General features: G+C 45.2%; 1 protein-coding gene across 5 annotated transcripts in view; it reads left to right on the top strand.

Moving 5' to 3' along the window:
• EWSR1 (EWS RNA binding protein 1) overlaps window positions 1–21784 on the top strand; it is a 31189-nt gene extending 9405 nt beyond the window's left edge. Inside the window, exons 5-18 of one of the 5 annotated variants that reach the window (XM_043983769.1) lie at window positions 211–228; window positions 7397–7583; window positions 9805–9972; window positions 11232–11443; window positions 12439–12628; window positions 15473–15507; window positions 16055–16087; window positions 16417–16535; window positions 17351–17480; window positions 18279–18401; window positions 19041–19203; window positions 20625–20722; window positions 20944–21196; window positions 21380–21784. In XM_043983769.1, the coding sequence (XP_043839704.1) occupies window positions 211–228; window positions 7397–7583; window positions 9805–9972; window positions 11232–11443; window positions 12439–12628; window positions 15473–15507; window positions 16055–16087; window positions 16417–16535; window positions 17351–17480; window positions 18279–18401; window positions 19041–19203; window positions 20625–20722; window positions 20944–21196; window positions 21380–21419 (1769 nt within the window). In that variant the 3' untranslated portion in view covers window positions 21420–21784. Of the gene's footprint in view, window positions 1–210; window positions 229–7396; window positions 7584–9804; window positions 9973–11231; window positions 11444–12438; window positions 12629–14363; window positions 15508–16054; window positions 16088–16416; window positions 16536–17350; window positions 17481–18278; window positions 18402–19040; window positions 19204–20624; window positions 20723–20943; window positions 21197–21379 lie in introns of those variants that run through there. The other 4 variants (XM_043983759.1, XM_043983787.1, XM_043983778.1 and 1 more) reach the window with 4 other exon arrangements.
• Window positions 21785–22229: the final 445 nt, after the last annotated feature.

Genomic DNA, 22229 nt, shown 5'->3' with positions numbered 1-22229 from the left:
AAACCCACCCTTTAAAAAAATTTTTGAGCATTTGGGGTACTGGCTCGTGGCTTTGGGATTAGGCAGCTATGCAGAATGTGTCAGGGTTGAGGCTAAGGAGCCTCAGACACTGATGCTTTAGCTGCTTTGAAAATCAAACGGGTTAGTTAACCTGACTGCTGACTTCATCTGATGGTGCACCTTCTACTTTGTGTTTTGTGCTTTCCACAGTAGAAGGGGCCAGTACAGGTTTGACTTTGCTGCTCATTCTTGCATGGTGAATGCTTTGTCATCTTGTCTAACCCTGTGATGTTAATTAACCTTTTAGGTGTCTTCATGTATTTATTCCTAAAACCTAACACCACATCACTCACAGCAGCACTAAAAGGTGCTCTCATCTCCAAAGGTGCCATTTACAGACCTGTGCATTTTCAGTTTGGTTTGGGGAGGGGTTTCTTTCTTTCTTTCTTTCTTTCTTTAATACAAGAGTAGCTGCCCTCTTCCCTAAGGTATTTTCATGTGATGATTATCCAGCTGACTTTTATTCTCTAAAGAGCAGAATGCATGGTTAGACATGTTTAGAGAATCAAACTACCGCCCTGCATGGTCCTTGTTTGTGATTTCTAGTGCAGACATGTATTTAACTTGGTCTTCATCAACTCGGTGAGTTTAATTTGGGGACCACCTTCAATCATTCATGACTGTTTGGGAGCTGAAAAGAAATTCAGTAATTAGAACAAATTCTATCTTGACATGTTTGGATTCAAAGTGGAATAAATGAAAACATGAATGGTACGTGGTTTTTGATTCTGCTCAGTTTTGAGATAATATTTCTGGCTCCTTTTATGTATGGTCTGTGTACAAGATACTTTAAGTCCATAAAATTCTTTAAGGCATAATCTCAAAATCCATGCAGTGGACCCAGTGCTGTTTCTTTGGGTATCAAGGATTTGGGGGTAAGGATCCCTAGAACAACTTATCTGATTGTAATGTCCTAATATATGGACATTGAAATCTGCCAATAGGTGTGTGGCAGTTGAACATTGAAAACATTTATTGCATATTTTCCCCAGTGACAGTTGTACTTGGGGGAGGAACTTGAATAAAATGAGATGTTTCCTAACATCCTGGGTGCTTGAAGCTATTCATTTGAAACCAAGTGTTATTTGAATACAAATGGTAAAGGTTAGATTTGCTCTTACTCTCCATTGGGTCTTTATCTGGACTTCTTATATATATTTATTGAGTTGCTGTTTTCTTAAGCACCTACTGTGTGCCGAGCCCTGTATCAGGCTCTGGGGTTACCGAGACAAAAAAAATGAAACAGTCCCAGATCCCCTGAAGGCGCCAGCCATCTGAGGGGCTGGTGCACTATGTACACATACACACAAATGTATAGGGGAGGGGGAAGAGTGAGGCCCACAGGGGTCAGGAAGGGCCGCGGTAGCAGGCGGAGGATGTGCTCACAGGGCAAATATGGAGCTTTGGGGTGGGGGAGAGAGCTCGTGGTTGAGGTTGCTAGAAATGAAGTGTTCCTGTAGGGGGTAGTATGACTGTGAAGCCAGTCTGTAAAGGTGTTGGGGAGCTAGATAGTGGATAGTGGAAGGCCTTAGGTGCTCAGATTGAGGCAGTTCTCTAAAGGATAGATTGGAGAGGGCAGAAACTGGAAGCCCAGGGAACCTAGTGGAGGGTGACAAAGACTTGGTTTGGAGTCAGTCATGTCAGTGGTGAGAAGAGGTAGACAAAGACTGTTGGAGATAGACCTTCCCTCACCACCCCCAGTAGATTTACAGTGTCTCAGTTTTGTATTTTTCCCCTTCTTTTTGGGGGGGGGTGAGACAATTGGGGTTAAGTGACTTGCTCAGGGTCATACAGCTAGTAAGTATCTGGGGCTGGATTTGAACTCAGGTCCTCCTGAATCCAGGGCTGGTGCTTTATCCACTGCGCCACCTAGCTGCCCCTCCCCTTCTCTATTGTTCCTTTCCAGTAGAAGGTGAGGTCTTTGAAGACTGGCTGTTGTGAATTTTTGTCTCGATCCATAGCTTCTAGCATGGTGCCTTGGCGTGTTGTCAGTGTTTTTCTTGTTCAATTGAATTCAGTAAATGGTGTCTAAGGGAGAAGGAAGAGTAATGGGTGAGGGAAATGATGAACCTGGGTATCTGATAAGATGGAGGTACCCACTTCAGAAATAGGCAAGAGCTCAGAATAGGGGCAAGATCGATTTTTTTGTTGGTTATGAAAAGTTTGAGGTCCCTATGGGACATCTGGGCTGTGATAGCCATCAGGGAGACAATAGAGCTGGAAGCTTGAGGCTCTAGTGTAGAGATACTGAAACACATGGGAGCAGATGAGATCACTAAGTAAAAGCGTAGAGAGAGAGATTATTGACTGAAAGGGAGCAGCTGTTGGACGGGTCTGAGCCTAATCCAAGGGAGCACAACAGAAGGAGAAGGTGAAAGAGTGTATAGGGAGGAGGGGGTGGTCAGCTCTCAAAGATAACAAGTCTGAGAACAGGCTGTGATAGCAAGCAGTAGATCTCTAAATTTGGAGGCCACTCCTGGTCACATGGTGAGACCAGAAACCATATTGTGAAGGTTCAAGAAGTGATTGGGTGGTAAGGGAGATGGATGCTGTGTACTCCATTCTTAAGGAGCTTAGCAGTGAGAGACTCAGCTTAATTGTTTGTTTTTGTTTTGTTTTTTATTTTTTATTTTTGCAGGGCAATGAGGGTTAAGCGACTTGCCCAAGGTCACACAGCTAGTGTCAAGTGTCTGAGGCCGGATTCGAACTCAGGTCCTCCTAAATCCAGTGCCAGTGCTTTATCCACTGCGCCATCTAGCTGCCCTGAGACTTGGCTTAAGGGACTATAGGGTCAGATACACGGTTTCCTAAGGATGGGGTATAGACACTAGACAGTGGGGGAAAGAGTTAATAAATTCTGAGAGAGAGAGAGGATGACAAGGGGGCAAGCACCTAAAAGAGATGGAAAGGGGTGAGTTTAAGGGTCAGCATTGGGGCTGTCCCTCAAGATGAGCCACCTCAAGGCCTCTTGGGGGGGGGGGCAATGGGGCTTAAGTGACTTGCCCAGGGTCACACAGCTAGTAAATGTCAAGTGTCTGAGGCTGGACTTGAACTCAGGTCCTCCTGAATCCAGAGCGCAGTGCTTTATCCACTGCTCCACCTAGCCGCCCCCAAGGCCTCTTTTTTTTTTTTTTTTGGTGAGGCAATTGGGGTTAAGTGACTTGCCCAGGGTCACACAGCTAGTAAGTGTCAAGTATCTGAGGCCAGATTTGAACTCAGATCCTCCCGAATCCAGGGCCAGTGCTCTATCCACTGTGCCACCTAGCTGCCCCATATTCTATTCTTTTCTTTTCGTGTGTGTGTGTGTGTGTGTGTGTGTGTGAGTGTGACTGAGTGTGAGAAGGCCTCTTAACAGAGGAGATGGAGAGAAATTTGGTACAGATTGGGGAAGAGGAGGCTGCTCATGATTGGATGGCTTCTACTTTCTTGTTCAAGTGAGAAGCAAGGATTCTGCTGAGAGGTCAGAGCAGTGGGGGAAAGAGAGCCAAGACATGAGAAGCCCACTGAAAAGAATGAGAGTCTCAATCATGACAAACCAGGCCAAGAATACTGTGTGGCAGTGAGGGCCCAGCTAAGATTAGAGAGCATTGTATTGGACCCAGCATAAAGTTGGTACCTCAGGAGAAAGTGGCTATTGGGGTTTAAGAGGAGAGCTGTTGAGAGTTACAGGCCTGCAGCTAGTTTTACAGGTCTTAATTTACCCCCAAAAAGTACCAGGATGACTATGTATCCTGGCGAGGAATACATGGCTCATATTGAGTCGTCTATAGAAGTGAGAGGCCCTGGAGAACCAAGAACAAATAAAGAATAGAACTACATGTACCTCATGAACTCAACCATCCCGGGCCTAGCTGGTTATGGGAAAGAATGGGAGAATGATAATAATTTGATGTGAATGACTGTGCATAATTGAGCTGTTCTGGTTGGCTTGCTAAAGTTTGAAATTTTTCTTTAGCCTCTACTTAGATTTAGCAGCCTTCCCTTAATTTGGTGGCTCTTCTAAAACCTTCTGAATGCCCAGAAGATATTGGACTATTGGTGTTAGGCAAGCTATGTAATAATTCCAGGGTGATCTTATTTATTGAAATAATTCTTGTGTTTACAAGTCTTTTGGCAAGTTTCCTCACCATTTTAATCTATTTTGCCTAATGAACCAGCTCCTCATGATTTCTGAGAAAACTGAATTGTCTTACAGTGAAATGTGGTCATTTTAAATTTCTCCATTCTTCCAAGTATAAAAGAGAATGCTCATGCTGCCAAGGAAGGTGTTAGAGCATAGTCTGTTAGAAAGGGGCTAAACAGCGGGGGGGGGGGGTACCTTTCCAAAAGATCCCCATCATACCCTTTGATCCAGCAATGCCACTGCTAGGTCTTATATCCCAAAGATATCCCCAAAATGGGGAAAGGACCTATTCGTACAAAAATATTTATAGCAGGTCTTTTTGTGGTGGCAAAGAATTGGGAATGGCCATCAGCTGGGGAATGGCTGAATAAGCTGTGGCATATGATTAAGGTGGAATATTATTGTGCTCTAAGAAATGACAAGCAGGATGATTTCAGAAAAACCTAGGAAGACTTATATGAACTGATGCAGTGAAATAAACAGAACGAGAACATTGTACACAGTAACAGCAATATTGTTTGATGAAGAACTGTGAATGATTTAGCTGTTCTCAGCAATACAGTGATCCAAGACAGTCCCAAAGGACTCATGATGAAGCATGCTATCCGCCTCTAGAGAAAGAATTGATGCTGTTTGAATATAGACTGAAGCATATTATTTTTCGGGGTTTTTTCTTCTTCCATTCTTTTTTCTTTTTTATCCACGTCTTGTACAAAATGACTAGGATGCAAGTGTTTTACATGATTGCACATGTAGAACTTGCTTATGGGGGACTGTTGGTGGGGGGGTTGATGGAATTTGGAAAAGAAGAAAAAAGAATAAAGCTCTTTGATTAGATTTGCCAGATATCTTAAGGGGAAAAAAAGATCCAGCATCTTTGATTTCTTCTAGGTGACTATCCTCTGTGCGGTAGAGAATATAATCCCTCCCTCTGCACCTTACTACATTTTTATGATTGTGTGGTCCAAAAAGCCCCAAACAAAATTAACCAACACTCAAGTGCCATCCTTCTGGTGCCAGGCTCTCTGAACCTATTGAGGTGGCTTGGCCCAGTCATTTACCAGACCCATAATCTAAACCTTTCTGGAAGACCAGTTTGTAGTCCATTCACCTAACTCAGGGTCATCTCCACAAGCCACTGAAAGAGGACTTTTGTGGAAGACAAAATAACAAAATTAATAACCTTTGTTTGTGTTAATGCCTCCTCGTTCTCCTTTTCCTCAAAGTTTTTGGTTTGTTAGTCTTTGCCATTTCTATTTCTGTAATCATTTTGCTCAGCTTTTCAAAGCAGTACAGGTTAATGAGAATGATTAATTACCTTAGTCTTTTACCATAATCATTGAGCAGAAAAAGGCACTGATTGCTGCTGTGCAATTTGATGGAATGAATTGGTCTCTGGTAAAATGTCATTTCTTTACGTTGCTTTCCTTATAAACTTTTTACAGGGCTTGTCATGGTTGGTGGGAATAGATCTATAGGAGGGACAGGAGAAGTAGGATTGTGTTCTGGGTAAAATAAAACCGATTTGGGCTTAATAGGATTCAATTTAGGACCATCCACTGAACAGCCTGCAACTAAGGGGAATAATTGTGTGGTTAGAGAACAGATTTGTGGGTATGTAGGACCTGGCAAGGATGACAACTGGGAGCTGTAATGGGGCATGGGTCTGCAGAGCTCTTGGCAGATAGGATCTGGCTTATGAGAGTAGAGCGCTGGGGTAGAGGTAACTGAGGAAGGGAAGTTGAAGGGTGACAGAGAGTGAGGTGAGCTTTCTTGACTACATGACTGGGAAGTACTGAATTAGGGCAGCCTCAGAGAAGTGAGTCCTAAGTGTTACAGAGCAGCAAAGGAAAACTTGAATTGTAGGTAGTTGAAAGGAATAATTGTAAACAGTCTAGAATCTCAAATAAGGTTGTCTTTTATTTTCTTCCTTCCTTCCCTCACTCCCTCCTTCCATTTTGCCTTTTATTGGTGTGTTTCCAGGTTTCCAATACTTAAGATTATTTCCTTGTGGCATGATCTTCTTACCTTTAGCTTCCCCATTCTAACATCAATATGCATATTCCTGTTGCCTGGTTTTTTGTCAGTCATTCTTCAGATTTGAGTTGCCTCTGCTTTTGCTAGATGGGGGGGAGAGATGTCACAGGAACTGAATCGTTTTTATAATGTTTAAGTTGTCAGTTTCTTCCAGTCTTTAACATTCGAGGATGGAAAACTTGCTCTCTGGAATTTGTAGAATAACCCATTTAAAAGTGCTGCTGTGGCAGCTATTTGGCAGTGTAGAATTTAAGGAAAGCAGCTAAAATGAAACATTATTACCCTTATATGTATGTTTGAACTGTTGACCCAAATTGAATTTTTTGGTTTCTTTCCTCTGTAAGTGCTTTACATTGCACTGTTGTTTTGCCTTCTCTCCTAGGCTTGGCATTTTTAAGGATTACTGTTTTGTTTGTTTTATAATAACTCAGTAATTAAGGAAAGTGTTAGTGACTGTTTTGCAAGTACAGAAGAGGCAAAAAAGCAAAAGTTAAAACAGGATGATTCTGTTGTCATTTTGAAGTGATACTGAGAGAACTGTTAGACCGCACTAGACATAATAGAGTATTTTATGTTGGGGGGGGGCAGTGAGGGTTAAGTGACTTGCCCAGGGTCATACAGCTAGTGTCAAGTGTCTGAGGCTGGATTTGAACTCAGGTTCTCCTGAATCCAAGGCCAGTGCTTTATCCACTGTGTCATCTAGCTGCCCCCAGAATAGAGTATTAAAGGAAACAATAATTTTTCTCTAGGAGTAGTTTTAGGAGAAGACTTCAGAATTTTGGACTGAAAACTTTCAGCTACCCAGGAGCCTTGTGTTTTAATTATTGAGCTGTATACTTTTTGTGTTCACTTTTTGGTAGTAGATGTTTTAGCCAAGTAACATTGTAAACAGAGAGACTTGGGCACTTAGAAATTGGCGTCCAATCTAGTAACCCATTTACTAGGTACATTGTAGGTCATCGATCATAACTTTACAACAGGGAGGAACCGCAAAAGACCATTGAGCCCACTTCCCTTATTTTCTTGGTGAGCAAACTGAGAGGCACCGAGAGATGAAGTCATGTGCCCAGTCTTCCTTACTCAGGCCCAGTGTCCTTTCCACTGTGCCACATAGGTTCAATAGCTGGCCTTCTCTAGGGAATTCTAGAAGTCTGATTTGGCTCTTGTTTGTTCTAGGTTATACTACACCAACTGCACCTCAAGCTTACAGTCAGCCTGTCCAAGGATATGGGACAGGGGCCTACGATACCACCACCGCTACAGTTACGACTACCCAGGCATCATATGCAGCCCAGTCTGCATATGGCACCCAGCCTGCTTACCCCACCTACGGTCAGCAGCCAGCAACTGCGGCGCCTGCAAGGTAATGACATGCTTCCCTGTTGCTGGTCTCTTTGTAAAACACCCGTGTCAGACTATTATGCTTTGGGGCTTAGAGGATAGATACATACAGAAACCTATTGTTTAATTCCGTGGGAATTTTAACCCAGCACGTGACTTTTCTTTTAAAGAAGTAGTCTCCCATTTTGTATGCTATGAGCACTGGATCCCTCCAGGGTTTTACAGTAGAAATCAGTTCTCGCTATAAAGGACTTTTCCAGTTCTGGGTTTAAAGAAAACAACACTCATGCCATTGGGTGACTAAATTGTATAATGCTTGTGAGCTAGGATCTGTCTTCAGTGGTGAGGGCCTTTGGGGGAGTGGGGTATTGATTCAGTTTACCCAAATACATGATTTGGAATCAAGAGGAAGAGTGTTTGGTTTTTCTCACAATGGGATGACTGGTAAAATTGTATTTTTAAACTAAGTTTGGTTTCACCAACCAGTGTAATGTGAAAACTGCTGACTGTGCAACGGGGTAGTAGCATGAGACACAGCTGTCTGAACCCTACATCTCTCCGGTTTGGAAAGCCGTGCTTCTGCCTCCCTTTGTCTTTAGACTTATTTGGCAGTTAACAGTTTCCTCCACAGTTATAGATGGGCCTTAATATTAGAGACCCAAAGTCAGGTGTGGTGTGGCATCAGCTGGGTACCATAGTGCATATTGAACAGTAGGGTAAGCGATTCCAATCTCCCGTGCTTGGTTAGCAGTGGGTAAACAGTATTACTTGTTGCTTAACAGAGGATTGAAGGTCTTTACTTTAGCCAGTGTACTTGGTGGCTGCTACAGCGTTGAAGGAAGTAAAACTGAATTGAAAGAAAAGCTTGTAGGGAATAAAGGAGAGATCGACTTGTAACCTAGACTTATTGTCTGCTGTAGAGGTAAGAAATTAGCTCGGGCAAAGACTGGTGCAATTACTTCTGAAACACACAGTGAGTAATCAGGACCGATCAGGGGATCATAAGAGTGGCGCATATCGGAGCAGCAGGAGCCAGCTCAGTTTATTAGAGTTGGGTCTCCCTAGGAACCACTTTGAGCATCTGAGCTATGGCACCCCATTTCAATTGACTCAGACATTTCAGGCAATTTGTAGTGTGCCATTTCTTCAGTGTGCTTTCTCATTTCAGTAAGTCCTTTGAAGCCAGGTGCCTCACTCCAACCAGAGTATATCTGCCCAATCTCTGAATTGTGATGAAATCAGTTACTGCCTCGTTTCCTTCTTTGTTGCTGTCCATCTTCATCGTTTCTCATTCCTGATACTTTTTAAAACAGCCATCGAAACAAAAACCAGCTCTCCCTTGCACCTCACATCTCCCCCTTTCTACTGGAAATAGTGGGATGATCTCTTGACCTTCCGAAGGTCTCAGATTGTATGTACTGTGATCCTGGACAGGCCAGCATTTCACACCAGCTCTCAGGCCTGCCAGTGCCCAGTGACAATAGTTTAGCCCATTCTACTCAATCCCTAGCAAAAGCCTAGCATTGGGGCCCAGTGAAGAGCCAATAGAAAGTGTTGGCCTTTTCAGGATTTAGATCGATAACTTGGCCCTTGTGAAAGATGAGCCACACTTCACCTGACCCATTTTATTTTGTGAGTCCTTGGCTGGTAAACAACTGCCCGTTTCCATGACTGCTCTAGAAGGGTTTGGGGAGAAACAGCCTGGCCCACAATGCTATTGCCATGAGGGGCACTTGAGGCAAGTTTCGATGACCAGCAGCAAATGAGTGTCTGCATACACTCGTCCTCATTTCAGATAATGGAGATGGGAAGCTATTTTTTAAGAAATACATTAAAAAGCTTTAGTTACACTAGAATATGCCAGACTTTGGACTTGCATAAACATTCGTGTAACTGAAAACTTCTTGTGAAATGCCCCTTCTCCCCACTGTCACTTCTCTAGCTGAAAAAAGCCCTCTCCCCTCCAAACCACTTCCCTCCCCAGCCCAACAAACTCTTAACTACCTTTATGTCAGGGGAAAGGGTAATGTGACTGAATCAGATACTTAGATTTGGGAACATTGCTCTCCCTCTCCGGAATGTTCCCTTCCAGCAAAAGCATTTATAAACTGGCTCTGAGGAGCCTTTTTATTTCCAAGATGGTCCTAAGGATGTGTGCTGCTCATATTTGGAGAGTGCTTAGGGGTTTAGTTAAGTGTGCCCATCAGAAAGGTGGCTTCTTACTTGTATATTTCTCCTTTTAGACCCCAGGATGGTAGCAAGCCCGCTGAGACTAGTCAGCCTCAATCTAGTACAGCAGGCTACAGCCAGCCCAGCCTAGGGTACGGACAGAGCAACTACAGTTACCCACAGGTGCCCGGCAGCTATCCCATGCAACCAGTCACCGCACCTCCGTCCTATCCTCCAACCAGGTAACTCTTGGGATGTGAACATGGTTTGTCTCATCCTCAGGGATGACAGTGTTCTCTGAAGCAGTGAAAGATGAGGCTGACAACCATTGTGTCTGCTTCAAAAAGGATGGTCACCTCAGTATGTGGTTGGAAAATAATAATAATGATAGGGGTGGGGGGAGGTCGGGAAACAACTGTATGCCCAAACCCACAGCAGTTAGATTTACTGCTGTTCTGTCCTGTTCTCCTTTTGTTCACCTAACTTTATTGTTGGAGCTGGAGATGGACCTTAGAGCCCATCTGTTCCAGGAGGCACTTCTCCCTTTTGGCCATCTGGGAAACCCTGTACACCCCTTTGCAGAATATTGTCTAGAAGTTATAAAGGAAGCCAATAACATTGAACCACAGATGTGATTTTTTTCCCCATCCAAGTTCATAAAACCCCTGAAATAGAAATGTATCCGTTGACCTCCTGGGGGTGAGTGGACCCCAGCCTAAAAACCCTTGACCTAGACCAGTGCTCCTTATAATTTTGCTCTTTAGAATTCTCATAAAAATTTTGATTGAGAAGATTTTACCTCAAAGGGGGGAAACTCTGTGTTGTCTTTTTCTGTTTTTTCCCCTCGATCAGTATAATTACCAAGGATTATAAATTTTCTTTTTTTTTTTTTAGGTCTTGGTTTTGTTGCTCCTCCTCTTCCCAAGTGGCTTCACTTTATGCCTAAACTTCTGAAATTTGTGCTTGTCAGTTTTTTATTTGCCATATTTTCTTGACATATTTCTAGTTCTTGCATTTAAAACTTTTTAAGCACCTCACATGTTTAGAGACAGAGCTGTGAGGGATACTTTTGAGAGCCTTCAAAGAAAGACTGTTTGGTTTTGTGCCCCCAACCCGAGAGTCATTTGTGACCATCCAAGGGGATTAAAGAGAAGTCCACTTGATGCCTTTAGTGCCTGGGCTAGACAGATCCAGACTGGCACTGCAGAAGAGCTGGAGCTCAGCGCCCCCCTGTCATGGCCCAGAACCTAACAAGCTTGGGTTTGAGGCCTCCCTAGCCCAGCTTCAGCATCCCAGTTTTCCTTGGTAGAAACTCTAGGGCGGTTCTGGGGTCTAAGTTTTCATCAAGATAGATTTTAATGTTCTACAAAAGGACTGTCTTTGACTTCCTCTGAACTGTGGTTGGGTTGTAGCGCTAATCGGATAGGAAATTCCCCATGTGTTCCAGTAAGTTGACATCGCTGCTTTCTTTCCTAAAAAGCTTTTAATTTTTGTCTTTCAGCTATTCCTCTACCCAGCCGACTAGTTACGATCAGAGCAGTTACTCCCAGCAGAATACCTATGGGCAGCAGAGCAGCTATGGACAGCAGAGTAGCTATGGTCAACAGAGCAGCTATGGGCAGCAGCCCCCCACTAGTTATCCCCCCCAAACTGGATCCTACAGCCAGGCTCCAAGTCAATATAGCCAACAGAGCAGCAGCTACGGGCAGCAGAGTGAGTTATTTGGAGAACATGAGTGTCCCAGGGTTGTTTTAAATTCCTGGACTGGGCTGGCTATTGATGGTGGTCACCCAGGTGGCCCCAAGAATGGATCCTGTGCTTGTCTTTCATGACCTGGAGAATTTCCCCATTAGCTTCTATAATACCTTGCCAAGAAAGGGCGAAAAAGATCATTATGGCACCCAGTGTTTAAAGAATGCCAGCCTTCTTTACCACCTCACCTGCCCAGGACAAACAGCATGGGAGAGTGGATGTTTATTTATGAGGCTGGTGGGTTTTGTTGGACAACTAGAGAGGTTTGGGGGAAAGTTCCCGCTGTATTTATATCACTTTATAAAAGGAGTTTTGTTGTTTGTTGGTTTAAGTATCAACATGGAGAGCAAGTGATTCCTCATTTGGGAAATGTCACTGCAAACGATAAATAACTCCGTGTCTCCGTTTGTAAAACATGTCTACATTTTTTGTCCCATTAAGTGAAATCCCATCCTCATGAGTGTTCCCCTTCATGTCCTCTATGGATTCTGCCTATATCCCAGCTACACAACTTAATCAGATACACTCAAGGGCTTAGGAAATTAAGGAGTGGGACGATTAAAAGTTAGGCTTGTGACCCATGTCCTTTGGAAGCAGCATTTTCCCCCTTTGTGATCCTGAAGCCTTATGCTGGGGTTTGTAGGATTTGGAGCGGGGAACCTAACTCTTGTGTCGCCCCGTGTCTGGGACTTCTGTCTGTTTGACGCCCTTTCTGACCAATCCCCTCTGAGGACGGTCTCAGCGGAAGTGACTGGAGTTTTTGTGACCCAGCAGTCTCCTCAGCCAGGGCCTTAGCAGATTCCTCCTGGTACTGTGAGAGCTCCTAACCTGAGCACTCAGCCGACACCACAGAATCGTGACAGTTCTCTGGCTCTAAAGAAAGGCCAGTGAACTGAAGCAGAGCAGGCAGTGCCAAGAGGCTGCTCTGAGCCTTACGAGTGTGACTTTCTCTTCAGGTGCGTTCCGGCAGGACCATCCCAGTAGCATGGGTGTATATGGGCAGGAGTCTGGAGGCTTTTCCGGACCTGGAGAAAACCGGAGCATGAGTGGCCCTGATAACCGGGGCAGGGGAAGAGGGGGATTTGATCGTGGAGGCATGAGCAGAGGTGGGCGGGGAGGAGGAGGAGGAGGACGCGGTGGAATGGGGTAAGAGCAAACCTTTTCTCCTTTTACCTAATTGTGTTTCATCCATAGGATTTTCAGTGGAAAGAAGGGACTGAAAGATATAAGAAAAAATTAAATCTACATTTCCATGGACAATCTGTTGATCTCAAGTCATCTTCCAAAGCATGGAAATGGCATCTTGGTGGCAGAATTGGCAGTATGCGTTTATCCTGCCAGTAGAGCCCGTTGGGTTGGGGAGGGGCGGCAATGGTTTGGAACCTAGAACTTTCAGTTCCCTTCAAGGTTAACTACAGAGGTAACAGTGTCCTCTGCGGGTACTAGAGCTCTGGGATGGAACACACACAAACCTTCTAACAATCTTAGGTCTAACTGATTGCCTCTGAGTGCTTGTCTTGAAATGTCCGATGTGTGTGTAAATAAGTATGTAGAGATGCATAGAGATGCTAGATGCTGCAGAACTCTAATGTCACCTGTTTTAAACGGAGGTTTGTCCCCAACATCCGTTTGTGTTTAAAAAGTTTATGAGTTATTGGAGCACTGTTGAGTGAAGATCCAGGTCAGATAACTAATGCCACCGAAAATGTGGCTCTAAGGTGAAGGAACCAAACATAGAAATCTGGTTGGTCTCATTGATTTCAGGACCGCTCCCCATTGGAGTCAGGGAGAACCCCCAAAGCAGTTTGGCCATCTTGATTGATGGCACAATCTGATTTAGCAGAACTTGTTTGTTTCTATTGGTAATGTTATAGCCCTGCTTCCCCCTCCCTTCCCCTGTCCCAAACCCCACCCCTACCCCCTCTGGTGTCTGTGCTTTAATGAAGGTGAGGATGGTACATTAATATTGGTGCTTAATGTTAATATACAGAAGGCATAGTTCTGTGTGTGTTCTGTCCCTACGTAAACTAGTTCAAAGTTATGCAGAGTGTTGTACAAAATACATTTTGGAGGCTGATGTCTCTGTCGGTGCCAGCTTAAAGAAAAATTGAGTTACTTTCCAAATTACTATAGACTTCATAGTTAGAATGGACAAAAAGCCAGTCTTCGATTCCTGCCACACATCCCTCCGAATTAATGCCTAGAAGCTAATGAAAACTATTCACCTTGGCATTCTGCATAACTTTAACAAAAAAAGTAAATCTGAAGGTTGTGGTGAAATCTTTATTGGAGGCAACAAATTTAGATTTGTGCAAATGCACATACATTTTGGGGTATTTCATTTGAACCCAAAGAAAATCTTACCGGTTGGTGGGGGGGGCGGGGACAGGACTTGTGATGTCCCATTGTAAAGGTTTCACCTCTTTGATGAATGTTCTAAAGTAGACCTAGACACTTGAAATGACTATCATCACGTCTCTAATCCCCTAGAAATTTTGGTGCTTTTTTTTTGATTGCCAACAAAATTCTCAAGTTGTTATTTTTTTTCATTTTAATGCTATTAGAAGTAAAGTAGACTTGACTAATAAAGGGAGAGCCCCTCTTTGTGGATGTAGTTTGTCTATGACCTGAGCCAGAGAACAGAGCCTGGCTTTGCCCACGGCTTTCCCACTAGACTGAAGCAGTCTGTGGGGCCGTAGGGGCAGGATAGGGGACCTCCCCCCCTTTTTCGTGGTGTGGTGATGGCTTTCAGTGTCTTCTGCAGGTAAGGCACTCAATGTTGTTAACATGCCCTTTTTCATTGCCTCAGTATTTTGATATTTTCATTGGCTGTTAAACGTGGAAACTTTTTAACATGCTTTGTCGCATTTATATGCTACAGGTTACAAAGTGAGAGCCTTGTATACACTTCAATACTTAAAAAGTACCCGTACTCAGTACTCAGCCGGCAGCATAATGAAAAGTGGGACTAGACACGGTGTCCATATGGAGAGGAAAAAATATACATAGAATATTTTAAACAAAATGTATTCATTGTATAAATGGAATCCTTCTGTAACTTTGGTAACTGCATACTTGTTGTTTGGTAATGAAAACAGAGGAGGTATAATACTCTAGAATTGTGTAAAATTAAAGTGTAAACTTTTGTGTTTAAAAAGAGAGAACATTTTATGGTGTGTATTTTTAAGAAAGGAAACAAAGCTGCATGCAACAGCTTGAAATTGTATTTTTAAAACCCTCTGGTATTAAAGGTGCAATACTGGCCAGAAAAACCTAGCGAGAACAACTCTGCCCAGACTCTTGCCTCCTCTTCCCCTTGATTCTGGGCGGTGACTTCAGGCCGCCAGACATGAAGATTGGATTGACTCTGACCTAAATGTCTGTAAAGTTGTACCCCCAGTCCATTGAGCCTTGGCCTTGTTTGTAAACTCTCCTCCCACAAAGATTGTCAAATCCATCAATAACCTGAACTGTATGGCTTCATGCTGAAGATTTGATGGAAGTGCCCTCTGATGTGTGTTGTAGGCATTTGATGTGGTTGTCTCCTGCTTTATTAAACTGTTAACTGGTTAGGGAGCCCCGAGGCTCAGTTGACGCTCCCCTTGGGAGAAAGCGGGGGTGCACCTTTATGTACATAGCAGAAAGAGAGGGTTCAGCAAAACGTTGCCCCACATTTCTTATTCCTCTAAGCTCCATTGTCCAGCTGGTGATTGATTTTTGTCTTCCTTATTTGCCGAGTATTGCACTATTAATACCCACCCCCAGAACTGAAAGGGCCAGCCAGACTGGTGTGTAAGATCAGACAAGCAAGGTTGTGTATAAAGAGCAAGCTGAGCTGCCCGGAGCGAGGCCTAGTGACAAGCTGAGAGAGATGCATTGTTTGGAGATGGGGTTAGCCAGTGCCCTTCTTCCCACGAGCCCCCGGGGCTCCGAGCGGCACTGGCTTTGTAAAGGGAAAGGCCTTCATTTCTTCGTTTATCCCCCCAGCAGCGCTGGAGAGCGAGGTGGCTTCAATAAGCCTGGTGGTAAGTTTTTGAGTATTACAATGGATAGTGTTTAAAAAAAAAAAATGCAGTCAGTTCTTAGAAAAATATGATTTTTGTTAGTTTCCTAAGTGGTTTTAAAAGTGGCCTATACAACAAGACTGTAATGGGTACTGCCGGCATTGCATTAGGGGTAATAAGGTTAACCTATGGTGACAAAACAAAGGGTAACTTGAAGTATTGAGCGACTGCTTCTGTAATTTGGGGGAACAGACATTTTTACAATTTGGTTTATTTGGAGGAAAAAAGTTAATTTAAACTTAACACTGATTGGCACGTTAAGCATTAAACAGGGTAATATCGGTTAATGGTTTAAAAGCAAACTTGTTTTTTTTAAAAAAAAAAAGCCCTAGCCCTCTGATCACCAATGTTAAAGGGGGCACTGCTGCTTTTTGGCAGTGCGGGTCAATTGGAGTTTAATGAAGCCCCATCTCATGGTGGTATAGTAGATAGTGATGTGTGTTTGTAAGGTGTGCAGCTTGCAAGGCCTGCACTAACGAGCCTCTGTGTGCTCTCTCCTGATTGGCAGGACCTATGGAAGAAGGACCAGACCTTGACTTAGGTAACTTGGACTCCTTCGACCTGTTTCTACTCTCCTTCATGGTGCAGGGTTTAGTGGCATGGTGAATTCTGCTCCCGTGTCCTCCTTAGGGCCACTCATGGGCTTCTTAGTATCCCTTCGACTGGCTTAGGGCTTCCTAATGAGGGAGAGTCGGCTTTCAGGGTTGGAGGGAGGCCTCAAATGATCCAGTCCAGCCCCTCCCTGAGGCATGAAATCATTGCCCACAAGTCCAGTAACACCAAGAATGCTTCTGATCAGTGCTGATGGGCAGATACCTACTGGTCTGGGAACTAGATCTGGTGATATATGTTGACTTTTTTACATTTTAGGCCCACCTGTAGATCCAGATGAAGACTCCGAAAACAGTGCAATTTATGTACAGGGACTGAATGAAAATGTGACTGCTGACGAGCTGGCAGACTTTTTCAAACAATGTGGGGTTGTCAAGGTGGGTAAAACTGGTCTCTCTGAGTTCTGCCCACTCAGCAGTGAGAAAGGAAGCTTCTGATTTTCTGGGATGTCAGAGTCAGAAGACAAGACCTGGGTTCAGATTTTATCAGGAGCTGCTTTGGTCATATTTGGGTTTCTGAATATTGGAGTTTATTGCTGTTCAGTAAAGCCTCAGGAGGAGAGGGTATTTACTGAAAACATGAATTATTTCCTTTGAGTGCCATGTCTTTTTTTTTTAAGTGGGGCAATGAGGGTTAAGTGACTTGCCCAGGGTCACACAGCTAGTGTCAAGTGTCTGAGGCCAGATTTGAACTCAGGTCCTCCTGACTCCAGGGCCGGTGCTTTATCCACTGCGCCACCTAGCTGCCCCTTTTTAAAATCTTTTTCTAATGGAAAATTTCTTAGAATGTATTTTTACCTTTCCACGTCTTAATAAATTTCACCTTTTTCTAATGAGAGCAACATCCTGAACAGTGATTATTGGGGTACCTGAGCTGTCTTCACATTCTTTTCCCCCATCTGTAAACCATGGAGTTGGTGGTGAAGCTGGGCATTCTGCTGAATACCGAACTCCCTTTGATTAGAGGAGGCCTGCAAGCCTCTCCGGAGAGTAGAGTTCTGCCTGGGTTTGGTGACAGCTGGCTTTCCAGGGGCCTTTAAGAGTCTGCCGGACAAGCCCAGGAGCCTGAGGCTGGCCTGTTCTTGGTGCAGGGACTTGTGTTGAGCACAAATTTCCTTTTTCTTTCTTTTTTTTTTTTTTAAATCAGAAGGGAGCTATTCAGCCATTGCATAGATATTGTCTTGTTTGTCTAGATGAACAAAAGGACTGGGCAGCCGATGATAAACATTTACTTAGACAAGGAAACCGGAAAACCCAAAGGAGATGCCACAGTATCCTATGACGACCCACCTACTGCAAAGGCTGCAGTAGAATGGTTTGATGGTAAGAATGCAGGCCCAGTTTAAAATTGTGCCTGACGGTGCTTCAGGTAGAGAGAGAAAATTGGGGGGGGGTGGGCGGGAGTGAAGAGGGTTAATTAGCCCACAGATTCAAATCTAGAATCAGTTTGATACATGTTAAGACCCCTCCTTGTGTGGACTTTTATCCTGGAAATGGTCACCATGAACTCAGGCAGGTTTTGAAAGGAAAGGGTTCACGTAGAAATTAGTGTGTAGAAATTTTATGCACAAGACCAAACATTTCTCAGGGCACTTGATAGAAGATCAGTCCAGTTCTTTGGCTCTCTGAAGCACATAATGAAAACCTCTGAAACTGTGGGAAAAGGCACATTTTCCACTCCGGTATGAAACCAAGGAGGAGTTTCCCTGAGTTGTAGAGGACAACTCTCTTAGGGGCTGGTGGCAGAAATAGAACAGAGTGGTCAGCACCTATGTCCACTACAGTCAGCCAGTCAGAAGGGAACAGTGATAAATGTGGCCCGGCTCAGTTCTTCCTTGCTTTTTTTTTTAATGCCAGGAGTGGACGTGGTTTTTAGATTGCTAGAAAGTCTCACCTAAAGAGTGTTAAATGTGGTGCACATGCACACGTGCGCACAAGCGCGCGCGTGCACACACACTCCAGATTGCTTTTTTTTTTAGCAAAGGGTGTTTGTGATTCCTTGTGGACTAAAATAATGGTAATGTTAAGGTAGAGGGTGATCAACTAGACAGACAGCTCTCTTCACTGTCGTGAAGAAGCACAAGTAAACAAGAAAAACTCTTGCCTTTCCTCTTGTTTCAGGGAAAGACTTCCAAGGCAGCAAACTCAAAGTGTCTCTTGCTCGGAAGAAACCTCCAATGAACAGCATGCGAGGCGGCATGCCACCCCGTGAAGGCAGAGGGATGCCTCCCCCACTCCGAGGAGGTAAGGGACTCCCTGAAGGCTTCCTTGGGTCCTGGGCAAAAGAGAGTCAGATAGCTGTGTGACCCTGGGCAAGTCACTTAACCCTCTTTGCCCTGCCAAAAAAAACCAAAAAAACAAAAACAGAGTCAGAGACGGAGAACTAGAGAGGATTCTGTCCAGCCGTCAGGGAGGAAAGAGTATTGCAGCATCAGCAGCCCTGAGAGGGAGCCATGTGGGTGACGACATCCCGTTTTAGGGACCACACGATGGCCACAGGGCCTTGTGACTTATCTAAGGTCACACAAAATCATAAGCAGCAAAATCAGAATTCACAACCAGCTTCTCAGACTGCACAGTGCCCCTGCCAGCCTAGGATAAAATCAAGGGGGTGTCTGTGTGGTGTGCCCCCAGGAAACTTAGAGAAATTCAGAGAAGGAGGTTGCGGGGAGGAACTGGTGAGATTGGAATAGCCCAAGAATCTTCATGGAAGGAGGAGGAAACGGGAGTAGGGTGAAGGTGGTGATTTCACTGTCCTCATGGGCATTTTCTCTAAAGATCAGTCTTAATCCTCAGGAATTGTTTTGTTCTAAAGAAGGCCTGAGATCAGCATGGCCTTTATTGCTAAAGTCAGTGACTACAAGGAGTTAATTTTCATTGCAGGTCCTGGAGGGCCAGGCGGGCCAGGAGGTCCCATGGGTCGAATGGGAGGCAGAGGAGGAGACAGGGGAGGTTTTCCACCAAGAGGACCCAGGGGTTCCCGAGGAAACCCTTCAGGAGGAGGAAATGTCCAACACAGAGCAGGCGATTGGCAGTGCCCTAATCCGTATGTATTTCTGTGTTGGCAGGGGTAAATTAGTAGCAATTTAGAAGTATCCATGTGTCATTGTAACAAAGGTGCGGGGTAATTTTTGATGGAAAAGGTGAAGTCAGCAAGCATTTACTAAGCACCTACTATGTTCCAGGAAATATGCTAAGTTCTAGAGATATAAAGACCAAAAAAAAAAGTCCTTGTTCTTAAAGCGCTCACAGTCTGATGGGGAGACAGCATGTAAACCCCTATGTATAACCCAGACCCATGGAGGTAATCTCAGAAGTCACCAGAGATTGAGGAAAACTAGGAAAAGCTTCTTGTACAAGGTGGGACATTAGCAGAGATTCACAGGAAACACAAGTTGGGAGTAAGGAGGGAAAGAGTTGCAGGCATGGGACGGTGACCTTACCTTGTGTGAGGCCCCGGCGAGGAGGCCTGGGCTGATGCACCAGAGGGTGTGGGGGGAGAGGCAGGGGTAGAAAGACAAAGTTAGGAAGGCCAAAGCGGGATTTTTCTGGAATCCCGGGGGGTGACAAATTGGAAACCGCTGGAGTTGGTTCTATAAAGGTTGTGGCCTGGTCTGGCCTGCTCTTCAGGAAGAGCACTACGGTGGCTGAGAGTATGGATCGGCCTTAAGGGAACACAGAGACAAGGAGACGCCCCACCCCCATCTCCCACCTTTCACAGCTATTGGAATGGCGGGGGGTGGACATATTTGAGAGATGTTACGGTAAAACTGACAAAACGTGGCACCAGCCTAGGCTGTGAGCCCAAGGGCATGGGGAGGATTGGTGGTGTCCTCTACACCAGGGTTTCTTAAACTTTTTCCCGCTTGCGACCCCTTTTCACATGACCCCAGGTATACAGGTATATAAAACAGGATGCAAATTGGCTGTGACCCACAGTTTAAAAAGCTTTGCTCTACAACAATAGGAAAGACAGAGATCAAGGGAAGATTGGGGGAAGAGAATGGGTTTTGTTTTGGCCAAAATTGTTGCGTTTCCTGGGTATCCAGTTGGAGATTGAGGTTAGGCTAGGACAGGCCGACGGGAGCGTCAGCAGCCTGGAGAGGGTGATTCTCTCCATGGGAGCTGATAAGGAAAGAGAGGAGACGCGGAGCCTTAGGGCCCCAAACCACTGAATGGCTGGGCCTGGATGAAGAGCTGGTGCAGGCTGCTGTCAAGACAGCGTCGTTAGGAGAAGGAAGAGGGTTTGTTCCTGTTTTTTGTAGTCACATGAGCTCCAAGGGGCTGTCCCGAATGGCTCTGCTGCTGGTTTGTTCAGTTTGGGTTCGATGAGTGGCCAAGCCTGAGGCCTGATTAGCGTCTTGCAGAGGAGTGACAGTTGTCGCCGTTGTACTGGAGTGTTCGGACGCACTCCCTGCCGGCCTCTCAGGCTGCTGCTGATGTCTGCTGTGCCACCTTTCTGTGCAGAGGCTGTGGGAACCAGAATTTTGCCTGGAGAACAGAGTGTAATCAGTGTAAGGCCCCCAAGCCAGAGGGATTTCTCCCACCACCCTTCCCACCTCCAGGTAGGTACCGGCATGGTGTGTTCAGTAGAAAGTGGTGAGTGGGTGGGGATCTTAGAGTGTGGAACCGGCCCTTAATTTATAAGAGAAGGAAAAAGGGGCTTGGTTCCCGAGCACACGCCTGAGATTCAGATCCTGCTTGATCAACTGCCTCCTTCACTGAAGTTCATTGTTAAAGTTCACCCCTGACCTTTGTCACCTCCCTGACCCTTCCCTTTTGTCAGGTGGTGACCGGGGCAGAGGTGGCCCTGGCGGCATGAGAGGTGGGAGAGGTGGCCTCATGGACCGCGGAGGGCCTGGCGGTATGTTCAGAGGAGGCCGAGGAGGAGACAGAGGCGGCTTTCGGGGAGGCCGAGGAATGGATCGAGGAGGCTTTGGTGGAGGAAGAAGAGGAGGACCTGGGGGTCCTCCGGGACCCCTCATGGAGCAAATGGGAGGCAGAAGAGGAGGGCGTGGAGGACCTGGAAAGATGGATAAGTATGTCTGCAATAAGCGGGCGAGGCCTGGGGTTGGGGTGCCAGGTGATTGCGCCTGAGCAGGGAGTCAGAGGCTGTGCACACTCAGACACAGGCACCTCTTCCCACATAGGGGGATGCCCGGAGGGGTGGGCCTCCCAGCGGAGCCTGGGTGTTTTAACAGCAACCTCTTCTTGCCTTGCAGAGGTGAGCACCGTCAGGAGCGCAGAGACCGGCCCTACTAGACGCAGAAACCCCGCAGAGCTGCATTTACTACCAGATTTATTTTTTAAACCAGAAAATGTTTTAAATTTATAATTCCATATTTATAATGTTGGCCACAACATTATGATTATTCCTTGTCTGTACTTTAGTATTTTTCACCATTTGTGGAGAAACATTAAAAACAAGTTAAATGGTAGTGCCCTGAGTTTCTTTTCCTTCTTTTAAAGATGGTTGTTTAACGAAGACTAATAAACCAATGAGAAACCATTGTTGTGAGCATGCTCAAATATCATTGTGTGGCGACCCAGGAGGAGAACTAACTGTAACAATGTTAATGGTTGTGATGTTTTTTTTTAAATAAAATTCCAAATGTTTATAAACGTAATACCTCTCGGCCTCTGTTCAGCAGTGATTTGCAGTGTCTCCGCCCGCAGTCGAGCTCTGCATTGGTCCCATAAAAGGGTTTCCTATCCCGTGCCATTTGGTGTGCAAGACCTGCTTATCAGTAGGTTGTACCAGGAACGGTAGAAAGAACCTGATCTGAGCCGACCACAGTCAAGTCTTAGTTGTGGGGCTGCCACAATATTCACACCTGGTGGGAAGCCACGGCAGTATTTTTGAAGTTAGGCTGGAGACCTTCCCAGGCCTCTTTGGACTCCAAATGCCTGCCTCTGGTGGGATTAAGGAAATGGTTTTCTGGCCCTCCGGCCCCAGCTAGGACTGGGTGGTGATCTTAAAACTTGTGCATTGGTATTCCTTAGCAAACAGGCTGGGGAAGTAGCCTGCTGAGCAAGCAGGAACTTATTCAGGAAGGGGGTCTTCTGCGTCAC

This window comes from Dromiciops gliroides, chromosome 1 (genome assembly GCF_019393635.1).
Source record: "Dromiciops gliroides isolate mDroGli1 chromosome 1, mDroGli1.pri, whole genome shotgun sequence".
In the NCBI taxonomy this organism is placed as follows: domain Eukaryota; kingdom Metazoa; phylum Chordata; class Mammalia; order Microbiotheria; family Microbiotheriidae; genus Dromiciops; species Dromiciops gliroides.
Note: the sequence above shows the minus strand (reverse complement) of the source record. Positions and strands in the feature narration are given on the sequence as shown.